This window comes from Salvelinus namaycush, chromosome 17 (genome assembly GCF_016432855.1).
Source record: "Salvelinus namaycush isolate Seneca chromosome 17, SaNama_1.0, whole genome shotgun sequence".
NCBI lineage: Eukaryota > Metazoa > Chordata > Actinopteri > Salmoniformes > Salmonidae > Salvelinus > Salvelinus namaycush.
The window spans coordinates 7,909,477-7,922,629 of NC_052323.1; the positions used below are offsets into that span (position 1 = coordinate 7,909,477).

Here is a 13,153-nt window from a genome sequence, read left to right on the forward strand (position 1 = left end):
TTTGGGAAAGTCGTGTTCCTGGCCGTAGTGCTGGTTGTGCTGGTAAATTGACGACTCTATGATATCCAATAGTTCTTCCCGGCAATATGTAATAACACTTAAGGTTTTCTGGGCTAACAATGTCAGAAATAATACATAAAAAAACAAAATACTGCACAGTTTCCTAAGGACTAGAAGCAAAGCTGCCATCTCTATCAGCACCATCTTGCAGTTAGGTTATTGACAATATAACCAATGTATGTTTTATCGGACATTTCAACAACATTCCCAGCTAATGAGAAAACAGTCATGGTATTTAATTTAAGAGAATGAACAAGATTTAGCAAGGCAACCTTGGGGCTAATTTGAATGCACGCCAATGGCGGAATTTGAGGGATTTTTGTCATCCATACCCACGTGACCGCAGTGAAATGTCCCTCCGTAATAAGTTCTATTGACTGGCTCATTCCACACAATCTAGCATGTCGTTGGTTCTTTCTCTCCCTGTACTGACTGTGATTGGTCTGTGTGTGTCCCCGTCAGTGTCGATCGTGATGGGCGTGCCCAGTGTGAAGAGGGAGGTCCACTCCTACCTGACGGACACCCTCAGTTCTCTGATGACAGAGCTCAGTGCCGCAGAGAAGGAGGACTGCGTCATCGTGGTATTCATCGCTGAGGTGAGATACTATAGAATGAGTGTGTGTGTGTGTGTGGTCTGCTGTGTGTCCCGACCTTCTGTGGTCATGGCTTTTGAAGTGAGTCTGTGAACTCTTTATGTGTGAATGCGCGTGAGTGTGTGTATGGGTCTGCTTGCGTGCTTGTGAGTGTATATGTACTGTGTCTATAAAAGGTCAGTGATCTGAAGAGCTAATGAGTGATGCTACCCCAGGCTACTGCCACTAGCACACACATCCCCTACTGCTCCGCTAATAGCCTAGACACTACTCATCGCTAACTTGTCTGACCCATATTAACTCCCTAAGGTCGATGTCCGCACCCCCGCGGAAATCTAATAAGCATGACAAAAACATCCCCATAAAAATCTGTCAGTTTAAGCTAGAGATATGTTTTTTTGCATTGGATGCATCTCAATCCACCGCACCCGCAGATGTAACATGTCCGCATCTGCGGTGAGAGCTAGAGCGGTTTTTGTCAGACCATGAGACATTCTGAAAATCGGTCTTCTCACAAAATCATCTGTAGTGTCCGAATGGTTTGGCCTATTATGACCCCTCTATGGAAAGATGAGACTCTCCGTTTTGCTCCACTACCCCCACAAGCATCTTGGGACTTGTCTAAAGTCGATACAACTTCTGTCTGTAGAGTCCGAGCAGTTTGCGCTGCGCACTATGACCTTTCTGTGTAAAGGTGTAATAGGACTCCCACAGGCCTCAAAACACTCATCTGAAGGTCCCCCGGTACCAGTTGAAACAATTTATTGAAGTACTGTATCAAATAAAATATAATGTTATTTGTCAACAGGTGTAGACCTTACCGTGAAATTCTTTACAGCCTTATTTAACAAGCCCTTTAACCAACAATGCAGTTTTAAGAAAATAGAGTTAAGAAAATATTTGCTAAATAATGAGGCTATATACGGGGGGGGTACCGGTGCGGGGGTACAGATTAGTCAAGGTAATTTGTACATGTAGGTACATTTACATTTACATTTAAGTCATTTAGCAGACGCTCTTATCCAGAGCGACTTACAAATTGGAAAGTTCATACATATTCATTCTGGTCCCCCCGTGGGAATTGAACCCTGGTCCCCCCGTGGGAATTGAACCCACAACCCTGGCGTTGCAAGCGCCATGCTCTACCAACTGAGCCACACGGGACCAGGTAGGGGTATAGTGACTATGCATAGATAATAAACAGTGAGTAGCAGCAGTGTAAAAGCAAAGGGGGCGGGGGTCAATGCAAATCATCTTGGAGAACTTTTTGAGGATCTGGAGACCCATGCCAAATCTTCTCAGTCTCCTGAGGGGGAAAAGGTGTTGTCGTGCCCTCTTCATGAGTTTCTTGGTGTTTTTGGACCATGATAGTTTGTTGGTGATGTGAACACCAAGGAACTTGAAACTGTTGACCCGCTCCACTATAGCCCCGTCAATGTGAATTGTGTCGTGTTCGGCCCCTCTTTTCCCTTGTCTTGCTCTTGTTGAGGTAGAGATTGTTGTCCTGGCACCACAATGTCAGGTCTCTGACATCCTCCCTATAGGCTGTCTCATCGTTGTCGGTGATCAGGCCTACCACTGTTGTGTCGTCAGCAAACTTGATGATGGTCTTCGAGTCGTGCTTGGCCAAGTAGTCGTGGGTGAACAGGGAGCACAGGAGGGGACTAAGCACGCACTCCTGAGGGGCCCCTGTGTTGAGGATCAGTGTGGCAGATGTGTTGTTGCCTACCCTTACCACCTGGGGGCGGCCTGTCAGGAAGTCCAGGATCCAGTTGCAGAGGGAGGTGTTTAGTCCCAAGGTCCTTAGCTTAGTGATGAGCTTTGTGGGCACTCTGGTGTTGAACGCTGAGCTGTAGTCAATGAACAGCATTCTCACATAAGTGTTTCTATTGTCCAGGTGGGAAAGGGCAGGGTGGAGTGCGATTGAGATTTCTTAATCTGTGGATCTGTTGCGGCGGTATGCGATATGGAGTTGTTGTGGCTTTAATTTCATTAATCTGGACTGTTATTTATCTAATCAAGCTAAATATGTTCAATTGTTAGCCATTTTTAATTAATTAATTGTTTAACTTGGGTCAAATGTTTCTGGTAACCTTCCGCAAGCTTCCCACAATAAGTTGGGTGAATTTTGGCCCATTCCTCCTGACAGAGCTGGTATTTTTCAGTTCTGCCCACACGTTTTATATGGGATTGAGGTCAGGGCTTTGTGATAGCCACTCCAATACCTTGACTTTGTTGTCCTTAAGCCATTTTGCCAGGACTTTGGGTCATTGCTCATTTGGAATACCCATTTGCGACCAAGCTTTAACTTCCTGACTGATGTCTTGAGATGTTGCTTCAATATATACACATCATTTTCCTACCTCATGATGCCATCTATTTTGTGAAGTGCACCAGTCCCTCCTGCAGCAAAGCACCCCCACAACATGATGCTGCCACCCCCGTGCTTCACGGTTGGGATGGTGTTCTTCGGCTTGCAAGCCTCCCCCCTTTCTCCTCCAAAACATATCGATGGTCATTATGGCCAAACAGTTCTATTTTTGTTTCATCAGACCAGAGGACATTTCTCCAAAAATTGAGATCTTTGTCCCCATGTGCAGTTTCAAACCGTAGTCTAGCTTTTTTATGCCAGTTTTGGCTTCCTCTACGGTGGATATAAATACGTTTGTACCTGTTATCTCCAGCATCTTCACAAGGCCTTTTGCTGTTGTTCTGGGATTGATTTGCACTTTTTGCACCAAAGTACGTTCATCTCTAGGAGACAGTATGCGTCTCCTTCCTGAGCGGTATGACGGCTGCATGGTCCCATTGTGTTTATACTTGCGTACTATTGTTTGTACAGATGAACGTGGTACCTTAAGGCGCTTGGGAATTGCTCCCAAGAATGAACCAGACTTGTGGAGGTCAACAATCTTTTTTCTGAAGTCTTGGCTGATTTCTTTTGATTTTCCCAAGCAAAGAGGCACTGAGTTTGAAGGTAGGCCTTGAAATACATCCACAGGAACACCTCCAATTGACTCAAATTATGTCAATTAGCCTATCAGAAGCTTCTAAAGCCATGACATCATTTTCTGGAATTTTCCAAGCTGTTAAGAGGCACAGTCAACTTAGTGTGTGTAAACTTCTGACCCACTGGAATACAGTGAATTATAAGTGAAATAATCTGTCTGTAAACAATTGTTGGAAAAATGACTTGTGTCATGCACAAAGTAGATGTCTTAAACGACTTGCCAAAACTATAGTTTGTTAACAAGAAATTTGTGGAGTGGTTGAAAAACGAGTTTTAATGACTCCAACCGAAGTGTATGTAAACTTCCGACTTCAACTGTATGTACTCTACCGTTCAAAAGTTTGGGGTCACTTAGAAATGTCCTTATTTTTGAAAGAAAAGCACATTTTCTGTCCGTTTAAATAACATCAAATTGATCAGAAATACAGTGTAGACATTGTTCATGTTGTACATGACTATTGTAGCAGGAAACGGAATATCTACATAGGCGTACAGAGGCCCATTAATGGAATATCTACATAGGTGTACAGAGGCCCATTATCAGCAACCATCACTCCTGCGTTCCAATGGCACGTCGTTAGCTAATCCAAGTTTATCATTTTAAAAGGCTAATTGATCATTAGAAAACCCTTTTGCAGTTTTGTTAGCACAGCTGAAAAGTGTTGTGCTGATTTAAAGAAGCAATAAAACTGTCCTTCTTTAGACTAGTTTAGTATCTGGACCATCCGCATTTGTGAGTTCGATTACAGGCTCAAAAAAGCCCGAATCAAAGACTTTCTTTTGAAACTCGTCAGTCTATTCTTGTTCTGAGAAATGGAGGCTATTCCATGCGAGAAATTGACAATGAAAGCTTCAGAAGAAAGTTCTTTGTTTCTGGCCATTTTGAGCCTGTAATCGAACCCACAAATGCTGATGCTCCAGATACTAAACTAGTTAAAGAAGTCCAGTTTTATTGCTTTTTATTGATATTCCATGAAAAAAATCTGCTTTTTCAGCTGTTTCCAGCTGCAATAGTAATTTACATAAACATACTGTAAAAATCATATTTTTTAAATACTTTTTTCTACATTGTAGAATAATAGTGAAGACAAGAAAACTATGAAATAACACATGGAATCATGTACTAACCAAAAAATTGTTAAACAAATCAAAATATATTTTATATTTGAGATTCTTCAAAGTATCCACCCTTTGTCTTGATGACAGCTTTGCACACTCTTGGCATTCTCTCAACCAGCTTCACCTGGAATGCTTTTCCAACAGTCTTGAAGGAGTTCCCACATATGCTGAAGACTTGTTGGCTTCTTTTCCTTCACTCTGCGGTCCAACTTATCCCAAACCATCTCAATTGGGTTGAGGTCGGGTAAATGTGGAGGCCAGGTCATCTGATGCAGCACTCCATCACTCTCCTTCATGGTCAAATAGCCCTTTCACAGCCTGGAGGTGTATTGGGTCATTGTCCTGTTGAAAAACAAATGATAGTCCCACTAAGCGCAAACCAGATGCGATGGTGTATCGCCGCGGAATGCTGTGGTAGCCATGCTGGTTAAGTGTGCCTTGAATTCTAAATAAATCACAGACAGTGTCACCAGCAAAGCACCCCCACACATTCACACCTCCTCCATGCTTCATTGTGGGAACTACACATGCAGAGATCATCCGTTCACCTGCTCTGCGTCTCACGAAGACACGGCGGTTGGAACCAAAAATCTTACATTTGGACATCCGACCAAAGGACAGATTTCCATCCTTCTAATCTCCATTGCTCATGTTTCTTGGCCCAAGCAAGTCTCTTCTTATTATTGTTGTCATTTAGTAATGGTTTCTTTGTAGCAATTCGACCATGAAGGCCTGATTCACGCAGTCTCCTCTGAACAGTTGATGTTGAGATGTGTCTGTTACTTGAACTCTGTGAAGCATTTATTTGGGCTGCAATTTCTGAGGCTGTTAACTCTTATGAACTTATCCTCTGCAGCAGAAGTAACTCTGAGTCTTTCTTTTCTGTGGTGGTCCTCATGAGAGCCAGTTTCATTATAGCGCTTGGTTTTTGAGGACTGTAATTTCTCTTTGCTTATTTGAGCTGTTCTTGCCATAATATGGACTTTTCCAAATAGGGCTATCTTCTGTATACCACCCGTACTTTGTCACAAGACAACTGATTGTCTCAATCGCATTAAGAACGAAAGATATTCCACAAATGAACTTTTAACATGGCACACTTGTTAATTGAAATGCATTCCAGGTGACTATGAAGCTGATTTAGAGAATTCCAAGAGTGTGCAAATCTGTCAAGGCAAATAATCTCAAATATCAAATATATTTTGATTTCTTTAACACTTTTTTGTTACCTCATGCTTCCATATGTGTTATTTCATAGTGTTGATGTCATCACTATTATTCTACAATGTAGAAAATAGTAAAAATAAAGAAAAACCCTTGAATGGGTAGGTGTGTCCAAACTTTTGACTGGTACTGTATATACAGTGCATTCGGAAAGTATTCAGACCCCTTGACTTTTTCCAGAATTTGTTACATTACACCTTTATTCTAAAATGGATTCAATTGTTTTTTTTACCTCGTCAATCTACACACAATCTACACACAATACCCCATAATGACAAAGAAAAAACAGGTTTTTAGAAATGTTCACATTTACATAAGTTATCAGACCCACACTTTGTTGAAACACCTTTGGCAGCGTTACAGTTTCGTGTCTTCTTGGGTACACCTGTATTTGGCACACCTGTATTTGGTGAGTTTCTCCCATTCTAATATGCAGATCCTCAAGCTCTGTCAGGTTGAATGTGGAACGTCGCTGCACAACTATTTTCAGTTCTCTCCAGAGATGTTCGATCAGGTTCAAATCCGGGCTCTGGCCTGGCCACTCAAGGTCATTCAGAGACTTGTTCCGAAGCCACTCCTGTGTAGTCTTGGCTGTGTGCTTAGGGTCGTTGTCCTGTTGGAAGGTGAACCTTCGCCCCAGTCTAATGTCCAGAGTGCTCTGGAGCAGGTTTTAATCAAGGATCTCTCTGTACTTTGCTCTGTTCATCTTTCCCTCGATCCTGACTAGTCTCCCAGTCCCTGCTGCTGAAAACATCCCAACAGTATGATGCTGCCACCACCATGCTTCTCCATAGGGGTGGTGCCAGGTTTCCTCCAGACATGACGCATGGCAATCAGTCCAAAGAGTTCAATATTGGTTTCATCAGACCAGAGAATCTTGTTTCTCATGTTCTGAGAGTCCTTTAGGTGCACTAACCTTTGATGATCTTCATCAGATGGCACTCACAGGACTTCATGTTACACAATAAATGTGTGTTTTGTTCGATAAAGTTAATCTTTATGTCCAAAAACCTCAGTTGAAATTGGCGCGTTATGTACAGTAATCAGTCTCAAACAAACATCCGGTGAAAATGTAGAGCCACATCAAATTACAGAAATACTCATCATAAACATTGATTAAAGATACAAGTGTTTAACATACATTTAAAGATAAACTTCTCCTTAATGCAACCGCTGTGTCAGATTTCAAAAAGGCTTTACGGCGAAAGCACACGACGCGATTATGTTAGGTCAGAGCCTAGCCACGAAAACCATACAGCCATTTTCCAGCCAAGGAGAGGGCTCACAAAAGTCAGAAATAGCATTAAAATTAATCACTTACCTTTGATGATCTTCATCTGGTAGCACTCCCAGGTCTACATGTTAGACAATTAATGTTCGTTTTGTTTGATAATTTTACATTTTTTTTTACATTTACATAATGTCCCTCTTTATGTCCAAAAACCTCAGTTTTGTTGGTGCGTTTAGTTCAGAAATCCAAAGGCACAATGCGCACTCTCAACATCAAGACGAAAAGTAAAAAAAAGTACAATAAAAGTTAGTGGAAACATGTCAAACAATGTTTCAAATCAATCCTCAGGTTGTTTTTGTCATAAATAATAAATTATATTTCAACCGGACAAAAGTTTCGTCAATAGAAAAGGAGAAACAAGAAAAGCGCACTCCCGGTCACGTGCAGGACTCATGGCTGGAAATTTCCACTGGCCTCTCATTGAAAGTGCTGTATCTCCCTCATTTTTCAGAGTAAAAGCCTGAAACAATGCCTAAAGACTGACCACATGTAGAGGAAGACATAGAGATCGTGAACTGGGTCCTAAGTCTTTGTATGGTGGATAGGCTTTCAATGGAAAAACAGCCTTTCAAAATAATAGTACTTCCTGGTTGGATTTTCCTCAGGTTTTCGCCTGCCATATCAGTTCTGTTATACTCACAGACATTATTTTAAGTGTTTTCTATCCAAATCTACTAATTATATGCATATCCTTGCTTCTGGGCCTAAGTAGCAGGCATTTTAATTTGGGAACGCTTTTCATCCAAAATTCTGAATGCTGCCCCCTACTCTAGTGAAGTTAACTGAGTGGCTTCCGTCTGGCCACTCTACCATAAAGGCCTGATTCGTCGAGTGCTGCAGAGATGGTTGTCCTTCTGGAATAGTCTTGCATCTCCACAGAGGAACTATAGAGCTCTGTCAGAGTGACCATCGGTAGGCCGTCACCCTTCCAGAAGGACAACTATCTCTGCAGCACTCCACCAATCAGGTCTTTATGGTAGAGTGCCCAGACGGGGCTCCCGAGTGGCACAGCGGTCTAAGGCACTGCATCTCAGTGCTAGAGGAGTCATTACAGACCCTGGTTCGATTCCAGGCTGTATTGGGAGTTCCAATAGGGCGGCGCACAATTAGCCCAGCGTTGTCCAGGTTTGGCCGGGGTAGGCTGTGATTGGAAATAAGTATATGATCTTAACTGACTTGCATAGTTACATAAAGGTTAAATACAATGTTTTAAATACAATTTTAAAAATCTGGTTCTTGATCAAGGTCCTTCTCCCCGGATTGCTCAGTTTGGCCTGGCGGCCAGCTCTAGGACGAGTCATGGTGGTTCCAAACTTCTTCCATTTAAGAATGATGGAGGACACTGTGTTCTTGGGGACCTTCAATGCTGCTGAAACGTTTTAGTACCCTTTACACAATCCTGTCTCGTAGCTATACGGACAATTCCTTCGACCTACTGGCCTGGTTTTTGCTCTGACATGCACTGTCAACTGTGGGACCTTATCTAGACAGGTGTGCCTTTCCAAGTCATGTGCAATACATGTTATTTACCACCGGTGGATTCCAAGTTATAGTGTGTCAAGGATGATCAATGGAAACAGGATGCACCTGAGCTCAATTTTGAGGGTCTGAATACTTAGGTAAATAAGGTATTTGTTTTTTATATTTATTACATTTGTAAAAAAATAAAAAATAATCTAAACCTGTTTTCACTTTATTATGGGGTATTGTGTGTAGATTTCTTTTATATTCCATTTTAGAATAAGGCTGTAATGTAAAAAAAAATTGGGAAAAGGGGATGGGGTTGGAATACTTTGTATGTACTATATATATGTATGTGTATATGCTGTATATATCGATTACAGGCGCATGGGCCAACAGAGCTTGTGGGCCGCACCGCCTTATTGTGGCTGTGTGAGGTGTCCAGTACACCAGTGAGGCGGCAGGTAAGCCTAGTGATTAGAGCGTTGGGCCAATAACCGAAAGGTTGCTGGATCCAATCCCTGAGCTGACAAGGTAAAAATCTGTAATTCTGCCCCTGAGCAAGGCAGTTAACTCACTGTTCCCCGGGCGCTGATGTTGATTAAGGCAGCCCCCCACACCTCTCTGATTCAGAGGGGTTGGGTTAAATGCAGAAGACACATTTCAGTTGAATACATTCAGTTGTACACCTGACTAGGTATCACCCTTTCCGCTCTCCCCTGCTTAGTGTTGCAATGGCGAACAGGCTAGCCGCGCAGATAGGCCTGTGTTTGTTCACTGGAATCGATTGTGAAGAAACCCTAATCATGTAAAAGGGTTGTTTAAGTCCAAAGGACCCTGTGGTGATGGATGATTATGTGTGTGTGCGTGCATGTGAATGTAAGGCGTGCAACAGCATGAATAGTACATGTATAACCAAAATGTGTTTATTTCTGTGTGTGTGTGTGCGTGTGTGCCCCTCCCAGTGTATTGCTTTCCCCTGCTGTAATAGCATAACGTAAGGGCAGACTGACTAATGGTGTAGCTGACTGGCCAGCCGGAAAGGTCACGAGGAAGCGAGATACATATAGAACTGTGTGATTAAGCCATGCACCATGCGTCAAGTTATTATCACCAACATTAGTCAATCACACACACAGACGCACACCCACCACACATGGATTTTGCGTGGGTGTGTGTTAGTGCGTGCCTGTGCGTTCCTGTGTGTACGCGTGCGTGTGTCTCGTAGCGCCTTGTGGTGTGTGTGCGTCCATGTGCGTCTCTGCATGTGTGTCTGTGTGTGTCTTGCTGCGGTGTGTGTGTGTGTGTGTGTGTGTGGTGTTGAGTCCCAGTCTGTCTGTGTTACAGTCCCCAGAGTGGCTATAGTTAAAAGGCAGTGAATGACATCTGCATTAGTTAACACTTTCCAATGGCTGGCAGGCCTCTCTCTCTCCCTTTCTCTCTTTTTCCCTTTCTCACTCTCTTTCTTTCTCTATCTTCCCCTCTCTTTCTCCACCTTGTTTCTCTTTGTGTAGTTCTCTTTTCCTTTTATGTATTTCTCTCTCTCTCGCTCACCCCCCCCCCCCCCCCCCCCCCCCCCCCTCTCTCTTGTGTTTCCATCTCTCTCCTTCTCCTGAATGTGTCTTAGGTTATGCCATCTCTCATTTTTATTACCCACGCCTCTATAGGGGCATCTGAAGAGCACGGAAGTAGCAGCTCTCTCTCTGAGTCTTTCTTTCTCTCTTTCCATCCCTCTCTTTCCCTCCAAAACTTGTCACACTCCCCTTTCTCTCTTCAACTATCCATCGGTCTGTCCCTCTGTCTCTACATCCCTCTCTTTCCCTCGCGTCTCCCTCTGTCAGTGTGTGACCATAAGCAAATAAAACACAGAACTAAACAAATACGATGCAAACAATTTGGTTCCGTTGTCTAGGTAACTACATGTTGGAACAGGACTAGAACAGTAGGTTAATGGATTAGTTAGGATAGTATCGTCCATGGCCTTGGTCCCCTGGTTAGGTAGTTGTAACCTCGCTGTACTGCATTGGATTTTACTTGACTGTTGCAAATAGATTGGCTACAGTTTAGGGCAGTGTATGACATATGAAACAATGGTTCTATGAAACGCATACACTAAAACCCACGTGACACGTTGGCTGAACACATGAACAAGTCATGATACACGCATGTTCCTCAAGTGTATTCCATGTCCAGGACCAAGGGTGCCAGGTTGTCAAGCAAGGCTTGAAGTACTAGACCACCAACGCAATGTGGAGAGGTCATTTTCTGACTGTCATTCTTTTTAAGCTTGTTCCTTGACAGTCCTGTCAATTGAAGTCGCAAGCCTCTTAACGGACTCTGCAGCAGACATTGTCACCTCTGAGGTCCTGTTTCTCACTTCTGGGGTCATGGTACATTCCACCAGTGGAGTGGCTCAGAGTTGACGAGGGCGCCACTCCACTAGCTCATCAGCCGTGGGGAGGTCTGGTGTTGACGGGGGCCTAATATAGCACACACCAACCCCTCGGAGAGATGAAAACAGTCTGGTGTTCCTTCAGTTTTTCAATTTTCTCTCTCTGTCTTCTCTCTCAATCTCTTCTCTCTCACTTCTATCTCTTTCCCTAGTCCTTTTCAGCCTCCTGCCTTAGGAAACCAGATTTTGGGCTAAAATGTCCTGGTACTGGGTGAAGTTCACGATTCTGTTGACCTTAACAAGGGTCGAGGACCATTCGAAGTAAAATAGCCCCATAATATCAATGATTCACCACCATATTTCACAGTCGGTATGGGGTTCTTTTCTGCTTATGCATTCTCATTTCTACGCCGAACCCACCCCTGGTGTTCATGGCCAAAGAGTTCTATTTTCATGGAGGAATGGTCTAAGATCCTTCCCAATGTGTTCTCCAACTCATATAACATTTTAGGAAAAGGCTCGTTGCCGTTATCTTTGCAAGGTGAGGTATTGAAAGGTATTCGAAAACAGAAGTGTCAATAATTGGGACCCCTATCTTTTTGCGAAAAAAATATATTACTTGTTAAGTGAAATCTCTTTCTCTGAGCAATTGTATTAGTATAAGATAATAGAATTTCCCAATTATTTCAGCATACAATTTATCTCAGTATTTTAATGATTTATTTTATATAGTCATTTTTGCTCATCTTTATTAAGGGTGTCAATAATTACTGGTTTCTCCTGTTTACAAGATAATGTTTTTCATAGCTGTCCTGGCACTGAGGGTGGAAATTTGACAGGATATTTTGTATTTCCCTTGTGATAGTCCCCATCCCCTCCCTTCCTCCCTCCCTCTATTCCTCTCTCGTCCGGTTAATTTGAGGAGCGAAGGATGCGATCAGTGATCCCAGGTGTTTCCTGTTAGACGTCTGATCCCTTGCTTCTCTCTCTCCACCTACAATGCTCCTCCATCCTTCTCTCCATCTGTCAGCCTTTCGGGATGGAGATACATAGTCAGGGAATTTGGAATCATTTGTTGTTTAATGGCCAAGAAATTTCTGAGGAACGTTTTGGAGTTAGCCCTCCAGAAGGGCATGGCTAGTCTGAGCAACAAGCAAAGAAAGATGGCGTCAGCTGTTAGTTAAACAATTAATAATTGGTATTGCATAATGTTACTGTGCATTACTTTTTTGAGGCAAACCCTTTTGAACAAGCATGATTTTGGTTTTGCCTGTGGGTTTATATGGAAGTCGTGAAGCAAACTTGGCCAGTGGATGTATACGTGTGTACATGTTATCCTCTCCTTGACCTCATCACAGCTCTGGATGCCGGATTTATACAAAGCCAGATAATTTCACCATCAAGCTGGTGCTTCCACTTGGGGCGAAACTGGAACAGCCCGCAATCTCCACTGTGGCTATCTTGGAACACTATTGATGCGTTGCACAATTACTGTGACGTTGTTGTTGTGATAGAAAAGCTATTTATTTGTGCTATTTATTTTATTTTGTATCCAGGGCAGATTGTAACTGACAAAGGCAAACGTCTTGTAGACAAATCGTTCTTTGTGTACAGCAGTGCAGTGCACATGGGAACAGTGTGTATATCATGTACAGGCTTTCTTTCTGCAGCCATACCATCTCTTAATGGAACAGAAAACGCCATTGACAATGGGTTTTTATTTGTATTTTTGTATTAATAAGTTTCTTGTTTTGCAGACGGACCAACAGTATGCCAACAGCGTGGCTGACAACCTCAAGCGCCTGTAAGTACCGCGGGATGCTGTTTCCATGGAGACCTGCCTCTCCATGGAGCGGACTGTTGTCACTTTCTATTCGGGCTCAGTGTGTGTTGGGTGGACCTGTGGAATAAGGTGTTTGTGTGTGTGGTATTTTTAAATGATTTTGTTATTGTGTGTGTTTGCTACCTGCGTTTGATGTTTGCATGTTCATTTACTTTTTGTG

General features: G+C 42.9%; 1 protein-coding gene across 1 annotated transcript in view; it reads left to right on the top strand.

Moving 5' to 3' along the window:
* mgat4b (alpha-1,3-mannosyl-glycoprotein 4-beta-N-acetylglucosaminyltransferase B) overlaps positions 1 to 13,153 on the top strand; it is a 220,767-nt gene that overhangs the window by 112,306 nt on the left and 95,308 nt on the right. The window contains exons 4-5 of the mRNA XM_039012084.1: positions 523 to 656; positions 12,908 to 12,954. Coding sequence (XP_038868012.1) covers positions 523 to 656; positions 12,908 to 12,954 — 181 coding nt within the window. The remainder of the gene's footprint in view (positions 1 to 522; positions 657 to 12,907; positions 12,955 to 13,153) is intronic.